A 20,089-nucleotide genomic window follows, 5' to 3' on the forward strand; every position below is an offset into this window, starting at 1 on the left:
GCCCTCATCTGGGACTCTCCTCAGCTCTTTCTGGGACAGTGGCGCGGCTGCCCCTCTGTTGGTCTTCCTTGGTCTCTTGTGTTCTGGGGGCCTCTGGATGTCTGGAGTTTTGATCTCCTCCATACCTGCTTTATACCCTGGAGGACGGGGCTGTGGCCCCCCCACACCCTCTAGCAGATCATTACATGAAGGAACCTTTTAAAAAAAACAAGCGCGTCCATGCTCACAGGTGTACACACGGGTGATCACACCCACAAACTACACCCTTTTTGGCTCCTACCTCAAAGCACACTGTGTTCTGTTGATCTTATGTGCTGCACAATAATGTTTAATATTTAGTATTTACTGTCATATTCCCATATATCATTGTGATGTTGTTTATTCTATTACTCTTGTTCTCTTCTGCTTGTTTTCTTTTTTCTTTCTCAGCAGGTGATCCAGGTGATTGATATTTGTATTTTTTTTTGTCTGCTTATTTAGTTGTTATTTGTTTTTTGTTTTTTTGCCCTATATCCCCGTCCCTCTTCTCCACTGTTTTTTCCCCGTCTTCCTTTCTCCCTTTTCTTTTCCTCATTCAAGTCTGTCCCGTACCTAGGAAGTGAAAATAAAAAAAATAAATAGAATAAACAATAAAAGGTGAATCAAATAGACCATTAAGGCAAGGCTGGGATGGTCAATTTGGTAAAGTAAATCCGTTGGGCATCTTTCTTCGCCTTTAGACAATAATTCTGATATTCTGATTCCAATAATTCAAAAGAACCAAACGGGACAGGTAAAAAAAAAAAAGGATCATGCTACTAAAAAAAAAAGTGAGTGTTTACAATAACCCCAGAACTAATAGATCCATCCATGTGGGGAAAACTGCAAACAGTTGAAGCAGTTTAATCGCATGCTGCTGCATGTTTTTAGTTGATTTATTTTTACTTTTAATGGTAAAATAATAATATATATATATATATGTGTGTATATGTGTGTGTGTGTGTGTGTGTGTGTGTGTGTGTGTATGCGTACACACGTGTACACGCGTGTACATGAATAAATAAATAATATATTTAATTACTGCCCCATCTTGTGGTATGAAGTGATATTACCACCATTGCTCTCCACAATCTGTTACCTTGTTGGTAATTTCTGGTAAATAAATAAATACAAGAGAATGAAACATCAGTATATAAAAACAAAAGATTGAGAAGAATTTAATTAAAAAAATAAAAAAAAACGATGAATGGCTCAGAGAGACTGTATGGATTTCTGACATTGAACTGCTGTGATTTTCTTTAAGACATTTTTAACAGCAGAGGAAATTTTGGATTGTCATCTGTTCTGTATATGCACCGCTCAATCTCGTCCCGTAAAGAAGAATCAAAATGAAGAAGAACAGAAATAAAATCAGAGGTCTGTGCAGTAAATGTTTTCTGCTTTTCTAATGTAAAAAGAACTAAACACAGTTCTTATAAAGACCTAAGATCACATGACTTCAATCAATATAAAAACCAAACTCATTTCATCAACAGGCCCACATTTAGTTTGTACCATCACGGTTTATCTGTATACAATATACTGGTGGATTGTTTGGTTCTCCACTGCCCCAGTTTCTGAAGTCAAACTGGGAACCATCACTCCACTTCCACACAGTTTCCTGGAAGAATAAAGTTCAGTTTGCTCTGATGTACTTTGATGCATCTATGCTGAGAGTGCAGACATGAGACCTCTTACACCACTCGAACACAATGAAGGTTCATTTTGTTTGTGCAGGTAAAAAATGAAAAGAAAAGTCAAGTCAACAGCAACATCTGTCTCCAGGAACAAAGTCCAAGACCAGTAATGTTCTGGCGACAGAGCTGGACTCCCTTAAGGTGGTGTCAGAGAGGCGGATGCTGTCCAGGATAAGGACAATACCTCCCACCCACTCCATGACGTGCTGGCCAATCACAGGAACATGCTCAGTGAGAGACTGAGATTACCCATAATGCACCGCTGAACGGCACAGAAATCAATCCTGCCTGTGGATCTCTCTGTACAGCTCCTCCATTGAATGCACAGTGAAGTGTAGTAGGTGGACAGCCTACTATCTGCATCTCTCTACAGAGACAAAAACTACTACTATGATAAGAGGGGCACCTTAATTTCAGCTTAATGTTTTATTACTTTTGTGTAATATATCAGGGACTGTGATATATTAGAGCTATTGCATTTTATTCAGGGCTTCACCTATCAATAATTCTAGTCTATCAATTGTTCCATCGATTGAAGAATCAAATAGCAATAATTAATATTCAAAAGAGGAAAAAAGATCTTTCAAAATAAACTGGTCAGTGGTTTCCGTTTTAGAAATGTGTTTTAATAGTTGTACTGCATACATATAACCATGCATACCTAAATTATTTCATTTCACACACGATATTAAAATGAAAGAAAGCTTAAATGCAAAAATGAATAAACAATAATAATAATCAAGTACAGCAATGTCAAATAAAACAAGGTTTACATGTACCTGAAATAATGCATTAAATGTTTTACAGTGTTGTAACTCCTGGGTGACGTAGGTTATAGTTTATGTGTGCAGTGAGTGAGTTTGTGTCTGTAAGCCTCTAAAGGACTATGTGGTGGCTGCAGAGAAGAAATGTGAGCATGTCAGCATTCTGATGTTGTCCTGTGCTTTCATGACTTCATTTGATGGTGTAGACGTTTTACTGTCCCATGTCCAACTTTATTGGCCTGCTGAGGGAAAAAAAGGTTTTACAAAATGTAAAATTTAATACAGTTTATTAATATAATATATTGTTTCTCTTTAAATATGAAAAAATGTTCCAAAAAACTTCCAAAAAATAAATAATCTAGTGAACATGTGCCCCTGCTTGCTACATGTACCTCAGTGAGCTACTTGATTTAAACATCAAATGAGACTAAGTTAAATTTTAAAGGAGGCGACATTAACAAACATGTGCAGCAGGACAAACTTTAATGTGCTGAATTTACTGAAGAGCCTCAGTGTCAGTTTTGTGACGGAACATTATGTGTTTTTTTGCAACTGATGGCAAATGTACTTGTTTCCGTTTCAGGAGGACAATATTTAAACGAGTCATAAAAATGTGAATTAATAGTCTGTGGAACACAATTTAATGTAAATTGGATGAAATGTAATCATGAAAATCCTGTCCTCTGCCTGTTGTGGTTGTGATAGCTGCTGATAGGTTTATTTTCAGTAGCGTAATATATTATAGTTTGCTCAATATTCACTTGTATGGATGCTCAAAGCTGTTATCGCAGTGCCAAAACGTTGTCTTTGTCCTAAAACTTCACACTGTCATGATCCGCGCTGAGTGTTCAGAGGTGAACGCCATTTATAACCGCTTTCATGAATCAAAGCAGAAATGAAGTAAAATAAGCATCGTTTGCCAGCAGTGTGCACAGAGCGAACAACTATCTATAAGAAACTAAAAATGTTAGAATAATGGCTGAATGCTAACAGGTGGGAGACATAACTAACCAATCATACAGCAGGCATAATCATAAATACAATAATAAAAGCAAAAAAGATAAGTTACAGTTCACTTAAAAATGCGAGCTCTAGGAGGCAGGGAAGGCAAGGCTAAATAACTACGTTTTTAATCAAGATTTAAAAGATTGAATTGAATCAGACGCGTGAATAGCTTGATGGAGATTATTCTAGAGGTAGGATGCAACAGAGGCGAATACGTGGTCACCTCCGGTCTTAAGGCGACATCTAGGTTGCACCAGGAGCATTTGGCCTGCTGATCTACGCGCTCTCCCACGGGTATTAAAAGCTGAGGACATCCGTAAGAAAGCTGGGCGTGGTGTTATTTATGATTTTAAAAGTGAGCTTTAAGATTTTAAAATCAATGCAATATTAAATGTAAAGCCAGTGCAGGTCGCAGAGAACTGGAGTAATAGACTCAAACCTGCCAGTTCCAGTTAAGAGACGTGCAGCAGCATTTTGAACGAGCTGCAGTTTGTAAACAAGGGCAGAATGGAGACCAGTATAGAGGGAATTAGAGTAATCTAATCTTGATGTAACAAAGGCATGGATAAGTTTTTCCAGGTCCTTACGTGGTAAGTAGGGCTTGGCCTTAGAGATTAGATGCAATTGATAGAAACCAGATTTAACTACAGAGGACACATGTTTGTCCAGCTTGAAGGAACTGTCCAAGACAACACCCAAGTTCCTCACAGTGTCAGAAAGGGAGTCAGCAAAGAGCCCAAATATACCAGTTACTTCAGCCCGAGAGGAGGGAGTATCAAAGATTACAATTTCTGTCTTCTTATCATTTAAAATGAGGGAATTGCTCAGTAGCCAGTTTTTAACTTCACTCATACATTTAAAGAAGTGTTGCAATGACGATGTGACATCACCAGGCAGTTTAAAATAGATTAGAATGTCATCCACATAAAAGTGAAAAGAAAAGTCGTATTTATCAAAGATTTGGCCCAAGGGTAACAAGTACAGAGAGAACAGCATAGGACCCGGCACAGACCCCTGGGGGACACCAGAGGTAACAGGGGCAATGGAGGAGGCGTAGGTACCCATGGTGACAGAAAAGGACCTTTCTGATAGATAGGATTTAAACCAGCTAAGGGCACTGCCCGTGATGCTCAAGCTTCATTAAAAGGACATTACAGTCCACCTAATCAAAAGGACAAATCAAGCAAAACTAAGACCACAGGGCGCCCTGAGTCAGCAATTGAGAGAAAGTCATTAAGATTCTCAGTAATGCAGTTTCCGTGCTATGGCGTGGCTTAAACCCTGAATGAAATTTTCCCCGATATTATTTGCATCCAAATAAGTTGGTAATGAACAATCTTCTCTAGGACTTTAGACAGAAAGTTAGTGAGTGGATTGAGGCAGCTCTTTTTGAGTATAGGTTGCACTACAGCGTTTAAAAGTAGCTGGAACATAGCCCAATAACAATGACAGATGCATTAGAGATAAAATACAGGGCCCGATAACGTTAAACCCATCTTTAATAATGTAAGATGGAAGGATGTCAACAGCGTTTTCAGTCAATAGGTCCGGGTTTGTGGTGGGGCGTGGTCTGCGGATGCCATGCGGATGTACCTGCATGGCGTCCGCAATCACGCCCAACGAGTTAAGGACACAGGGATTCAGGGTTGTTGGTGTGTGTGTGGTGGCAAGGAGTATGTGTGGCCTGCAGTTGAGAGCTGTAGTCACACTGTGTGAATAAAGTTCGCTCTCAAATCAGACCTCTGGACCCGTCGTGCGTCTTCCTTGCCACATATGGTTTCAGGTTTTGTTTGTTATTTAGTTTAAGTTTATGTTTAGTTCTGTCCTTGCTTTTGTCATTTCCAACTAAAGCTTCCTTGCATCACAGCAAGTGCCTGAATTTTGGGTTCTTTCACACAAACCCCACACGACTGCTCCTGCAGCTATAAATGTCAAATTGGTTTAATTTATTTTTTATTATTATTATTTTATTATATTTGTATTTTTTTGATGACTAAATCACATTTCTGTTATTAAGTATTGTGATAATGATGTGCGCGTTCACTCAGGATCTAAAACAAACTGACGAAATCCTCGTGACTGATGATTTTCTGATGATTCTTTTCAGCACAGAAAGGTTCATCTTTTAAAAATGATGAATAATTTTCATTTTCATTCACTTCAAAAACAAGTCTGAATGTACCGACCCTAAAAGATTTTCTTTAGAAGTTTATTATTTGAGTTACTTACCCTGACAAGTGTAAAACACCTCCAGGTACTTATAAATGTTTACACACGGGTCTACTGGGCTCTTTGCTTCAACAGTACAGCTGTTTTTCCCATTACACCTGTGAACGCAGGTCAAAGGTGAATCAGCAAAAATTCACTGCATCATCTGAGAGAAGATGGAGAGCTGAAGAAACAGAGTCAGCATCTGTACCTGGTAGTTACATAGTCCATGCTTTCTGACCAGAAGCAGTTAACGTTGTTGACGTGATTAGCATATCCATCAGAGCACGTGGTTTTGTCACGGCGACCATAATTCGCCCAGGAGACGACTATAACCTGTCCTTCATCTGAGGAAGAGTTCATAGAGTCAAACTGTAACCATGGTGATATTTTTAACTGCATTAAATGTAGAAAGACATAGAAGCTGTGTTCTCACCACACTGAAGGTTTGACTGGAAGTTTTGACATGTTACACTGTGGCCTGAAACAGACACAGATCCCATAGAAACTGTAATCATTCATGTACAGATTGGGTTCATCAGTCATTTCTAATCACAGGTTTAACAGAGTCGTTACGTGGGAAGCAGTCGTAGGTGGTCTCCAGGTATTTGCAGACTCCAGGATCATAAGTAATGTTTGACTTTATGTCACACTCGGTTTTTCCATCACAGCTGCAGGGAGACAGAAACAGCTGGTTTTCAGCTCAAAGATATGAAACAAGTTACTTTCAGGTAATCATTTACTTCCTGTTAGTTTGAGTAAAGCTGTTCAACAGGTTTTAGTTTGTTTCTTCTTTTGAATCAAAGGCTCACTTCTACCATCCCACAGTGCTCACCTGTTCCTCACGTTGTTCTCAGTGTCACCGTGAGAGCAGATTACTTCACCTCCACATCTGTACTCAGCTGACCTCACAATGATCATTCCACCCACTGTTATACAGACACAGTATGAGAGAAAAGGAACAACTCAACACAACATGCAATAATCCAGGTTTCAGGCTTCAGTTTCAGACTCAGATGCTGCAGATCCATAAATAATGAGGATTGTACCTCTGTACACCACCACAGTGGATATTACATTAACTCTGATTAAGGAGGAAACTTTAAGTCAGTGTTTTTGTTTCTAATCTACATCAAATGTTTCTGAACTTTTATACACAGTCCAACATCCTCAGAGCTTTTTTGAAAGAATAAATGCACTGTTGGTTTGTTGATCAGGAAAATACAATTTAAACTGAAAATAAGCAGCTGTGCATAAAAAGGCTGTAAACTATAAACAGTTCATCCAATACTTGTTAAGTTTGTTTAATTTAGCCTGAGAGTCTGAATTTGATCTGCAGTGAATTCTTGGACACTATTTTCCATCTTACCACAGCTCAGGCGATGAACACTGAGGCCGTTAGAGGTGACCACTCTCCCTGTGGATATGGGGGTCACAGGAGGAGGAACGGAAGCTCTGACAAAGCCTGAAATAAAAAATAAATGTATAATAATGTAATAATGTAAATGTATAATGTAAAATAAATGCTAGGTTTAAGCCCGGGTCATCTTTTCAGAAGCCCGGGGTCTTTTGGAGTGTAATTTGTTTCATAGTTAGAGGCCTGACTGACAGCTGTATAAAACAAAAACTACACACAATATTCGAAGCACAAAGCGCACAGTCGTAAATTCCCCCTAATTTTGGTATCAATCAATCAATCAATCAATCAATCAAGGCTTTATTCGCCACGTGCAGGTTGCCCTGCAGTGAAATTTGAGCAGCTACCAAAGCAAATCATTGGTACTGTACAAATAATGTAAATATGACGGTGTATCACAAAAGATTGATATCAAACTGATCACTTGACCCATTTTGACTCTATCCAATCCTTTAAATCCAGATTGAAAGCATAAATCTTTTAAATTTTTAATTAACTTTTTTATTGAATTTTATTAAATTTATGCTTTTATTATTAATGTTCCTGCTGTTTTTGTCTTCTTAGTGGATTTTGTATTTATCTAGCTCTTCTGGTCTGTTAGTGCCTGATTTGTACCCTGTTACTGACTTATGCTGACTCTCCATATTACTGTGAAGCACTTTGCTTTGGTTTTTAAATGTGCTATATAAAGAAAACTGTACTATATTACGTTACTTGTTCTTCGAGTGAATCAACAAATGGCGAAATGAAAAGCCGAACAACAACAATGCTGTTTCTTTAGAGAGTCTCAGCTTACATGTGTTTATTTCATATTTGTGAGAACGCTCACAGGCATTCACACATTTCTGCTAAATCATAGTAATTCTGCTCAATGATAGAATTTCTGCTACGTTTGACTATTTTTGCTAGATTATAGTATTTCTGCTAAGTCAAAGGATTTCATGTAAATCATAGTATCTCTACCAAGTCACAGTGTTTCTGCTAAATCGTTGTATTTCTGCAGATTCATAGTATTTGACACTGCAAAGTATTTCTGGGTGTGGACGAGGACGAGGGGTGCGTTTCCTTCTGAGGTTGGAACCCCTCCAGACCTGCTCCTTAAAGAAGTGGAGCCCCCCCCCCCCCAGTTTGCAATCCAAAGCCTCTATCCCTGATTTCCTCACATGTCAACAAGGAACCCCACAACATCCAGAACCCCCCCCCCCGCCCAGCAGCCACCAGACAGCTTTCATTTCATTTTCACTGGGAACAGAAATAAGATTTTAAAAAGGTGTGTGTGAAGGATAGAGTTTAGATTTTAGATCACACAAATACAATATTTAGTAGTTACAGACAGAAGAAGAAGAGGTGAGCTCTAATAATGAGAAAGTTCACAGAAAGGCTCTTTGTGACCAAAATATAAGAAGCAGTAAAACAGCATTTACCTGAAGTGATGAGTGAACAGGTTGCTGCCAGCACTGAAAGAGACAGAAAGAAAGCTCAGTGTCAGACTGTGTGTTTGATATCAAGTTGAATTCACCTCAAAACATGAAACAGAAATGAAAACCAAACAGGAGAAAGCTGCTGCTTTCATTCACACCTGGATTCTTTGAAAACTCTTTCTAAACAGCAGATTTCAATGACACATTTATTCTCTTCATCTTTCCAACTTTTGTCCAATAAACTTATTTGTGTTCAGTTTGACTTCAACTCTTCAAAGTAAATGATCAGCCATGAATTGCTCTCAGGACTCTGTGAAGCCTAACTGTCCTGCTGAGGTGATGCAAACATGTATTTAGGATGTTAGATGAACTGATCCAATAAAGCAGAAAGAAAAGCATGTCACAGTACAGCACAGTGGAAAGCTAGAAAAGGATTAGACTGAACATGTGCAGCTGATTTCATGTATAAATAAAGGATTATCAGTGTGTTGTACTCACACAGTGTGCTGCTGAGTCCGGAGCAGAGCATCATGTTAGGAGATCTGGATTACAGTGAAGAGCTGAGCTGATGGAGGATCAAACACAGAGCTGCTGGATTTACTCTGTTTGAATAAAACTTGTAATGTATATGCAAAGTGCAAAAAACCCAAAATGCGGATTATCTTCTATCTCAGATGTAAATGAATAAGGAAATAAAACTACTTTACATTAAAACTTATGTAAGCCTGGATCAGCTGACCCAGTGACAGCTGGGAGAGGCTCACATCTCATATTTGTTGATTGGTTAAATCAGTTTAGCAATTAGTAAGAATTTTCTTTTTTCTTAAAACACGATACAAATTATTGCAACTTTTTTTTGTAATGATTCAGATGTCCTGAAGAGCTGTTCCAAAGTTTAGGAGCTACAGTTTGAAAATGTGATCACGTCTGGATTTAAATGAAGAGCACAGAACAGTTCAAAGAGCCTGATCAGCTCAGAGAGAAAGTGACACTCCCCTGTTCATTAACAGCGTCTTAAAGAGGGAACAAAGAGGACGGAGACCAAGTGGACGACACAGACACACATGCAGCAACAGCTGTGGGTGTTCAACACACCAGTGTTTACAGTGGTTTTAAATGGGTTGCAGCAGGTGGATGTTTTAGCTGCTTGATGTTTGTAGTGATAAAACGATTATTAAAAAAGAAAAACAGGGTGCAGCAGGAGTGCAGCAGGAACACATTTGTATAGAAAATTTTCACATTTGCATGGATTATCTCCGCAGGTCTCTCTGGTCAAAGCACGCAAAGGAGAAAGATTTGAGAAAGTGGGTGAAAATGTGTTCTGAAGCCAGTTCACGAGGAAAACAGAGTTTCAAAAACACTCACAGTATTTAGACAGAAGTGCTACTTCAACTCTGACTGCGTGAAGAACTTTTCAGGTCCGGCTGTGCAGCAGGTAGAGTGAGGATCCAAATTACAGGGCGCAGATACAAAAGGATGAACTGAAAGAGGCAGCTTTATTGCTGTGGCAAAAACACTCAAAGACACAAAAACTCAGGAGAGAACTGGAGACTCAAAAATATGGAATACAGGGAAACACAGAGGCCAACAGAACAACAAGCAGAGGACGACAGAGGACTTAAATACACGTAGGCTAAGGCGAGGATGTGAAACAAGAGGGAACACAGCTGGGACTAATTGAGGCTAACGGGACGGGGGAAGCCAAACTGTGCACACTGACACAGGACAAGAGAGCGCCCAAACAAAATAGGAAAAATACTGAAAAACATAACATGCCACTGTACACAGCTACACCTTCATGCAAAAGGTTTCTGGAGTTTCCACTTTCATCCAAGAGGCGTCTTCTTTTTTAAAGCCTGTCCTGTCTGACAGCTTTTCCCATCACAATTGTGACCTGAATGTGATCTTGTGGCAAACACATTTGCTTTTTTAAGATGAGCTCTATGAAGCTCCTCTTGTTCACGTGTTGCCTTTATGTATTTCTTCATTCATTTCACTTCCATCACTACAGTACATGTGCAATATGGAAACATGGCCTCTGTCAGGGTCCTGGGTCGGTGATGCAGTGTTTGTGTTCTGAATTATTGATAGTCTTTGCTTTTGTAACATGCACTGCCTGGCTAAACAAAAAGTCTCCACCCAAAAAAAAGGTCACACACTCTGATATTTCATTGGACCGCCTTTATCTTTGATTACTCGCTCATTCGCTGTGGCATTGTTTCGAGAAGCTTCTGCAGTGTCACAAGATTTATCTCCATCCAGTGTTGCATTAACTTTTTACCAACAACCTGAGTCTGACTGCAGCGCAAAGCCTTCTCCAGCACAGCCAAAGATTCTCAATGGGGTTTAGGTTTGGACTCTGTGGTGGCTAATCCATGTGTGACAATGATGTCTCATGCTGGAAGAACAACTCTTTCACAGTTTGAGCTCGATGAATTGGCATTGTCATCTTGGAATATGCTCGTGCCATCAGGGAAGAAAAAATCCATTGATGGGATAACCTGGTCATTCAGCATAGTCAGGTAGTCAGCTGACCTCATTCTTGGAGCACATACTATTGGTGAACCTCGACCTGACCAACTGCAGCAATCCTAGAGCACTGCCCCCACGGGCTTGTACAGTAGGCACCAAGCATGATGGGTGCATCACTTCACCTGCCTCTCTTCTTACCCTGATGTGCCATCACTCTGGAAGAGAGTAAATCTGGACTCAGACCACATGACCTTCTTCCAGTGCTCCAGAATCCAATCTTTATGCTCCCTCGCAAATTACATTTTTTTCTGGCCACATTCCTACCTCTAAGATGCTCTGTCCCCACTGTCCACTAGCTGTTTTCTCTGCTTGATGCATGGCAATGGTTTGACCCTTTTTACACACACTATCATCTTTTCCACGACCACGAGATGTGTCTTTCAACAAGGTTGTTTAAGAAATGAGAAGCAACTCATTGCATCATTTGGGCAACTTGTTGCCAACTGAAAGATAATCACCATTCAGTATTTGTCCAACAGGAGGCTCATACCTAATTGATTAGTTACAGTTGGCGAAGCAGTGTAGTTAAAAAGGTTTGAAGTTAAATCCTGCTAAATGGGACAATGGCATCACCTACTATTGCAAATGTCACCCTGCATTGACTATGAAGGGCAAAGAATTGTGAGTAATCTTCAGAGTGATGAAGGATTCCCACAGAGCTAACGAATGTAAATGTTGTGGAAAGAAATCATGTTGCTAGTCCATAACATTAATAGAAACTGACTTGGTTATTTTTGGTTAAATATCATTTGCTGTGGGTTACTTCTGTCATCCTTATGTTGGGTTAGATGTTCGTTCCATGTGAGACTTCGTTACCAGTAAAGAGACTAGCGAACTATGCCGTCTTTTCACACAGGGCTCACACTGGTGGTTAACCATTCTACTTTGTTGGTCTTTGTCACGAATGCAGGTATGTGACTGTGCACTGCTGTTAGAGTTTGATACACAGCCCTCCTCTTTGCATTTTTATAATACGTTATTGTTCCATGTGTCCTCTCAGGTTCCCTGTTTTTGTGTTCCTTTGCGGTACTCTCTGTAGTTGCCTCCCAGTTTAGACTGTCGAGGTACGGCTGTGCGGCAGGCAGGATGTTGGACCCAAACGCAAAACACTCGATGGAGCAGTAAACTTTGTGTTGGCACAAGACATTGAGGAAGATAACAGTGGAGGAATTATATCCTTAAAATTATTCATAGCACTTTCAGAAAGACATTTACTGTGATGTACCTTGAAGTTCTTAAAATATTCACTCAGAGGGCTTATGAGGCGATGAGAGGAGCAAGGGAGTGGCTGGAAATGGCTCAGGTTTCAGATGAGGTGAGGTTGTGACCTTTAAGTGGGGAAGCAGGGGGCGAGAAGGTCCACAGCTCTGTGAATCCATATAGGAGGGATCCATCAAAGGATGAGCAGGCAGGTGAATTGTTGAGGTGAGTATCCCAGTGGATAGGAAACCACTTCTTGAGACTAGAGGCAGTGGCGTGTCCAGCGGGGTGGCCTGTGCCCCCCCAGGCCACCCCACCAACCAGACTGGCCACCCCAGGTGCCACCCCAAAGGCAAAACAATAAAATTCAATCAAATATCAAATGTACGATTATGTTTTCACGGTGAAGCTCAGATATCCGAGTGTAAGTGAATGCAGCATCGGCTTCTGCGCTATGTGCATCACGTTAGCAAAGGTAGGAGAGCCAAGCACAAAAGACGGCACCACAGGAAACAATTTTTCGGTGAAAGAAAATGAGGACAGAATAAATGTCCCGGTAAGTAATATTAAGTTTGTTGAGTTTAGTAAACTTCGGTGAAATTAGAATACCAAGGAAAAAATAACACTTGAAGAATTATTGCAGCCGTCGAATATTTCAGACAGTAGGCTGCTGAGGGCAGCTAACATAAGAGTTATGAGTTATAAGATATAATCTAAGTCGTAACATTGCTGTATGGAGCTGCAGATTTGGTTGCAGGTTAACATAGCTGGACTGGCCATCGGGCATACCGGGCATATGCCCGGTGACTTATTTTTTTATTTTTTTTTTGTAAGGGCATGAACAATGAGAGGTGGTGGATTGGCCAGATGCAGGTCGATGTGTAAAAATAACTCAGTTGTTTGGTGGTGGCTATGGCGGGGCTTCCACAGAGGCCAGCAGGTGGATGAGGGAAGGGGAGGCAGGAGGAGAGCCCCGAGGCAGCCGCCAGTCCGAGTGTCAGGTGAACTGAACTTCAGGTAAGAAGTTATGATCTGCAGTCTATCTGGGTCAGATATGAACCAAGTTTAGGTGGAGTTTATTTTCGTTGTGCTGACTTTTTACCGTCAGTTACAATAACTCATACTGCGTTCTAGCCAGCTTGACGGAGTTTTTATACAGCTGGGTGGGTGCTGTGATGTTACTGATAGTGAACTTTATTCATAAGGTTAGTTAGTAGAGTTGCCAACGGCTCCTTAAAAAAATGGAATGGTCCCTCATTCAGAGAAAATATCACGTGTTTCGTATTGAGCTGAGAAGAGATGCAGTTTGTCCCGGACTTTCACTATAATGAAAAAAAGACACAAAGCTGGAGTTATTCTGTCGTTACGCTGCACAGCTGCCTCTTCTCCTCTCATCCTCTCCCCCTCCCTCTCCTGTTGCTACTTCAATCATGAAACTGATCAATGATCAGCTGATCGGCTTTTCTCTCTCGTTTGTTTATCGCCCACTTTGCGCCAGAAAGAGGAAACCAGCAGACGTCGCGCTAAACAACAGCAGCACGTTTAAGTTTGATCAGCTGTTGTTAGAATTTATTTAATATTAATTCCTAGTATCAGCTGATGTTGGCTGGAGCCACAGCTGTGAAGCTGCTGGTCATGATGTCGGTTTGGATATGTGGTGAGAGGGAAACATGAAGATGAAACCAGGAGATGTCCTTACTGAATCATCAGAGCTGAACAGGTGATGGAGAAACAGGTTTACCTTTTAGGTGACATGGATGAGTTGAAGTTATGAACAGTTTCTGAGAGACAAATAACACCAGGATCCTTTTCTAAGTAGCTGACGGCTGGTAACTGTGCAGGGGCGGGTCTAGCAAAGTGTTGCCAGGGGGGCAGGTAGGGCATTAACAGGGAGAGGGGGGCACAAAGAAATACTTTTCTTTTTTATTCTCATTTAAAATATCTAGCTTTTATTAATAATTATCTAAATCTTACAACCAAAGTTTTTATCTGACGTAAAATGTATAGAAATCATACATATACCAACAAGACTGTACATCACTGTCACAACAGTGTTTGTTTTCATTCAAAGGCTTTATGGCTTTAATACCTGGGGGGCCGGTCTGTAGTCAAAATGCCCGATTTTCTGTCCCAGTCCAGCCCTGCAGGTTAATACTGGCAGTGTCACCATGCCACCTGACTGTATTTCATCATCAGCCAGTGTTGTTCTTTATCAATATTACCAAAGTTGACTATAAGGCAGCATAGAAAGTATTTACTTGCTTTCAGGTTTTATTCAAATGTTAGTCTTTTCAGTTGTTTCTCCACTTTTTTCCTGTTTCAAAATCAAACACCAGTTTGTGAGAAGATTATCTTCTTTTTTTAAATAGGCAGATAAAGTTTTACATTGGCATTGGCTAATTTGTCAATTGTTTGTTACAAATGTTCGTATTTTAATATTAAAAAATGTTTTTGCCCAAAACATATGTGCACTATATGGCAGTAAAAATACTATGCAAATATTGCTGTCCTTGAATGCTGAGTAAACACTGACAAAGCACTGATTGTATCTCTTGTACTTTATCAACGCAGTATCTAAAAACTTTGCACCGTAGTGGTTAAAATCTCATTCTAATAAGAGTTAAAAGCGCATTCAGTTATTAGGTTTACAGGGTTATTGAATTATAGTTAATGGTTGGTAGAATTTTTTTTTAACCCTTGTGTGGTGTTCATATTTTTGTTACTCAGCCAGTGTTCATGGGTCTGGTGGACCCGCTAGAGTTTTGGCTTTCCAAATTAACTCTATCAAACAATTTTATGTTAAATTACTCAACAGATGTTTACTTCATCCCAATTACAAGCCATATGAACAGCAAACATGGTTAATTTTTTCCCTTTACCTTTGTTAGATCACATTTATGAATTAATGTGCTTCTCGTTTTTTGTTTTTTTTTATAAAATGTTATAAAAAAATAAATCAGTTATAATCAAGTGAAGTGAGTGGAAAGACACAACACATTTACACGTGAAGCAGTATGTTTCACAACTAAATGACATCAGCTGCTCATCAATGGTGACATTAGGCCCAGGGTTGTAAAACAGGGGGAGGTGGTGCACACACTTATCCCACACTGTCCTGATGGCAGCTAGCTTGTCTCTCTGCCGTCGAGCTGGTCTGTCATCTCGGTTATCAAAACGGATAATCCTGGAAATTTTGTTGAAGTTTTCCAGAGACATTGATGCACGGAAAGGTTCGTGCCGGTTTCTGCATCCCACAAGATTCTGTGGATTCCCCTTCGGACCTCAAAACTCCTGCAAGGATAAGAACCCCAAAGTAGGCCTGTAGATCAATTTGGTCCATCTCCTTCCACCTCTCTCCAAAAACACACCTTCATTCTAGATTACTGCAAACTAGAGATGGACCGATCCGATATTACGTATCGGTATCGGTCTGCAAATCGGTATCGTGCTTGATCGTGCTGCAATCGGTATCGGTCTGCAAACCAGACCAGAATAATTTTCTGGATGGAATCTGGGATGAAAAGCTCAATGAAGACTTGATGTCCTGCACATGAGTAACTGTCAGCCGTGTTGGCCCTGGCTTATCACAGTAGCAGCTCTGTAGGGTGGCTCATTTCTTGGGCAAGAAGACCATTCAATTTCACCAGTTATTGACATCCATATTTCTTCACTTGCTGTCTGGTGGGCTTGTTCTGGTCCTGGAGCTGGCTGCAGATGGGGTATTGGTCTTCGTTTTGTTACTAAACGGTGCTCAACCTCATCCTCTTCTTCAAAGTCACTGTCAGACTCTGAATTTTCAGAAATGTGAAATATTCTGAAACCTCTTAGTCAACATCATCATCCGAAGCTCCTCTCTCTTCCAAAATCAATTGGATGGCCCTCGCAGCAGATAATCTTTTGCCATCTTGATCAGTTGTGATAAAGAATCACACTGGCAAAGTCTTATTTATAGTATTATGCCCCTAATTTGCAGGAGGGACAGGGTATGAGAAAATAAAATTTGGATCCCTCAAGAAAGAGGGTAAAATGTGTGGGAATGTCAGAGCAGACGGTGTTGATAGTTGAATTTTCAACAATGTTGCAACTTTGTGCGCGAGCAGGAGGGGAAGAAAACACTATCAGCAGCACCAGAAAGGAGGACAGAGTGTGGGAACACAGGACCTACACTTTCAACACTTTTATTAGGCCTGGGTCCAGTGGACCCGAACACCTTGTATGTAATGTAAATGCGTGGGGGGAGGTACAGTATGAGGTCATTGAAAATTAGTCCGGATTTATGTTCTTCACAGAAAATAAGCCAAAGCCAATGAATTTCAGGTTGAAAAAATAATTAATTGTTTAATTTTTCTTTTGAAAAAAACTGAAAACGGGTCTCACAGACCCGAACACCATACAAGGTGTTACGTTCTGGTCCCGGCAAGTAATCAAACGCAACAAAAGTTTTGCCCCACTCACTTCCCACCCACGCACAAACCCCAACAAAGACACCTTTGTCAAGTATTTAAGCAGCCATTTATTTTCATCGGCAGTGAGCAATGCCAAAACAATAAACAAAACCCCCTAAAACCCACTCCCTACACTTCCCTACAAAAAAAGAAAAAGAAAAACAAAAGACAAGTCTCTTACCTAATTACCTAACGAAAAACAGGAGAAAACTTGTTCAACAAAAGAAAACGGCTTCTCACGCCTACTAGGCTGCGACAGTGAAAGTTATACAGCAAAGGTACAAAAAAAAAAAAAGTGACCGCCACTTGTTAACCTATTTACAATTATTTACATGGCAAGGCTAGAGGTACACGTGAATACTCCAGCCTGCACTACAATAACACAACACACAACTCCGTGATCGAGTCAACGGGGTTCCCCAAAAGCGCTGCCAGGTGACTGTCATCCGGACGTTAAGTACTGGAGGTGGTCCATCAATTATCCAGTCCGAGGATAGGTAAAGACTCCACCCGGATACTTAGCAGCCACGCCTAGGTGTCCACCTTCTAGGAGAGGGAAAAAGAAAGAAAAGGGAAAATACCACCAACCATCCTCCGGTGGGAGGCACAATACCAACAAACACATCACTGGGTCATAACAGTTTCCCCCACCCAAAAAAAATCAAACATCCAACCCCACACAAAGATGTTTGATTTAAGCCCTAGAGAGGGCATCAGCCATAACATTCTCTAAGCCCTTTTTATATCGGATCTCAATGTTGAAGTCCTGAAGGAGTAGGGACCAACGCATGAGGCGCTGGTTACTGTTTTGCATCCGAGATAGAAACTGGAGAGGGTTATGGTCAGAGAACACGATGGTTGGAACAGGACTAGATCCCAGGTACACTTCAAAGTGCTGCAAGGCCAATAGCAAGGCTAAGGCTTCCTTTTCAATCGTGCTGTAATGCAGTTGATGTTTTAGAAATTTTCTAGAAAAGAAGCAGACTGGATGGTCAATGCCATTTTCATCCTCCTGCACGAGCACTGCACCTGCCCCCAAAACACTGGCGTCCACCTCAAGCTTGAACGGATGTGTAAAATCAGGGGCGGCCAACACCAGAGCACTACAAAGGAGAGCTTTAGCAGCTTCGAAAGCGAACTGACATTTCTCTGTCCACACAAATGGCGATTTTGGACTGGCAAGACTGGTTAACGGGGCTACTACCTCAGAGAAGTTTTTGCAGAACCCACGGTAATAACCTGCCATGCCCAAAAAACGCCGCAGCTCCCGGCGAGTCTGTGGAGCTGGAAAGTCTAATATTGCCTGCACTTTCACAGCAACAGGGAGGACTCTACCTTGTCCTACTTGTTTCCCTAGATAGGTTACAACCGCCTTTCCAAACTCACACTTAGCCAGGTTCAGTGTCAGAGAGGCATCATGCAACCGGTCAAATATTTCCCTGAGAATCTTGAGGTGTTCAGTCCAGGTGGAGGAATAGGCCACTATATCATCCAGGTACACTTCGCAATTTACGACTCCCTGTAACACAGTGTTCATCAGTCGTTGAAATGTGGCGGGGGCATTTCTCAACCCGAACGGCATGACGGTATATTGCAAAAAATGATCGGGTGTAACAAAGGCACTGATTTCTGATGCGCGTTGAGTTAAGGGGACCTGCCAGTACCCTTTTAAAAGGTCAAGTTTGGTTACAAAGTTTGCCGAACCCACACGATCGACCAGATCATCCATACGTGGGAGAGGAAACGAGTCGGGTTTCGTAACAGCATTTACTTTTCGGAAATCATTACAGAAACGGGGAGTTTGATCGGATTTTGGAACGAGAAGTGATGGTGAGCTCCAAGAGCTATTACTGGGAAAAGCAAAACCGTGGTCAAGAAGATACTGGACTTCTTGCTGCATAATGGCCCGCTTAGTGGGATTTACCCGGTATGCATGCTGCTTTATGGGCTTATGGTCACCCACATCAATATCATGACTTAATACATGCGTTTGAGTGGGGATGTCACCGAAAAGAGCAGAGTAGTTTGTAATGAGCTCACGGACATCAGAATTAGCGGGATCAGACAGGGGTGCCAAATAGGCATCCAAGTCAGCCAAGATTTCAGAGTTCCTAAGACGCGCACCCGAAACAGAGGTGTGCCTGTCATCCAACCCGTCATCGCCGGGACTATACAAGGGTTGAGAGACGGATACCGACACAATAGGTGACACAACAGGTGCCAAACTAGAGCGGTCACGATCAATGTATTCCTTCAGCATGTTGATGTGACAGACGCGACTTTTCCTCTTACGATCAGGGGTTAACACCACATAATCTGTCTCACTTAGTTTGCGCTCAATGACATACGGACCGGAAAACTTTGCCTGCAGGGAAGAACCAACAACCGGCAAGAAAACCAACACGCGGTCACCTGACTGGAACATCCGTACGACAGACTTCTTATCAAAATGTGTTTTCATTCTGACCTGAGCCTTTGCTAGCATGTCACGAGCCAAAGCACAGGCATTATGTAGCCTCTCCTTAAACAAACTAACATAGTCCAGAATATTTTCTTTCGGCCGATGACTATCTGAGAGAAATTTCTCTTTCAGGAGACGTAACGGACCGCGCACCGTGTGGCCAAAAACCAAATCAGCTGGACTGAACCCCAAAGACTCCTGACATGTCTCCCTGACGGCGAACAACAGTAGTGGCACCCCCTCATCCCACTCACGGCCAGACTCCGTGCAAAATTTGCGAAGCATGTTTTTTAGGGTTTGATGGAACCTTTCTAATGCACCCTGACTCTCCGGGTGGTATGCGCTCGAAGTGTGATGAGTGACACCGAGCTCTGTCATGACCTGGGCAAAGATTTTAGACATAAAGTTTGTGCCCTGATCAGTTTGGATGCGTTTAGGCAACCCGAAAGTGGAAAAAAACTTAACTAATGCTTTCACAATCCCACGGGTTTTTAATGAGCGTAGTGGAATGGCCTCCGGATAACGAGTGGTAATACACATCATGGTAAGTAGGTATTGATTTCCGGACTGTGTTTTAGGAAGAGGACCCACACAATCAACAATGACATGTTCAAAAGGTTCCCCAACAACCGGGATGGGTTTTAGCGGAGCAGCGGGAATCGCCTGATTTGGTTTACCAGCAAGCTGACACGTGTGACACGAGCGGCAGAATCTTACCACATCAGATTTGAGACCAGGCCAAAAGAAATAACGGAGGACACGGTTATATGTTTTTGTGATTCCCAAGTGACCGGACATAATGTGGTCATGTGCCAAGCTTAGGACCTGGGGACGAAGCGACTGCGGAACAACAATCTGCTGCACTCCCTCATGGGTGCAGCCAGAACTGGGAGTCCAGTAGCGCATCAGCACCCCATCCTC

At 41.4% G+C, this 20,089-nt stretch overlaps 1 protein-coding gene across 1 annotated transcript in view; it reads right to left on the reverse strand.

Moving 5' to 3' along the window:
- The window catches only part of LOC120728085 (rhamnose-binding lectin-like), a 59,575-nt gene extending 49,239 nt beyond the window's left edge, over nt 1–10,336 (reverse strand). The window contains exons 1-6 of the mRNA XM_040022785.1: nt 9,896–10,336; nt 9,029–9,095; nt 8,534–8,566; nt 7,062–7,157; nt 6,528–6,621; nt 6,269–6,363 (exon numbers count right to left, since the gene is read on the reverse strand). Of these exons, the coding sequence (XP_039878719.1) occupies nt 6,269–6,363; nt 6,528–6,621; nt 7,062–7,157; nt 8,534–8,566; nt 9,029–9,062 (352 nt within the window). The 5' untranslated portion in view covers nt 9,063–9,095; nt 9,896–10,336. The remainder of the gene's footprint in view (nt 1–6,268; nt 6,364–6,527; nt 6,622–7,061; nt 7,158–8,533; nt 8,567–9,028; nt 9,096–9,895) is intronic.
- Between the last annotated feature and the right edge of the window lie 9,753 nt (nt 10,337–20,089).

The sequence above is a fragment of the Simochromis diagramma genome, unplaced genomic scaffold (assembly GCF_900408965.1).
Source record: "Simochromis diagramma unplaced genomic scaffold, fSimDia1.1 OVJJ01000308.1, whole genome shotgun sequence".
NCBI classification, from domain to species: Eukaryota; Metazoa; Chordata; class Actinopteri; order Cichliformes; family Cichlidae; genus Simochromis; species Simochromis diagramma.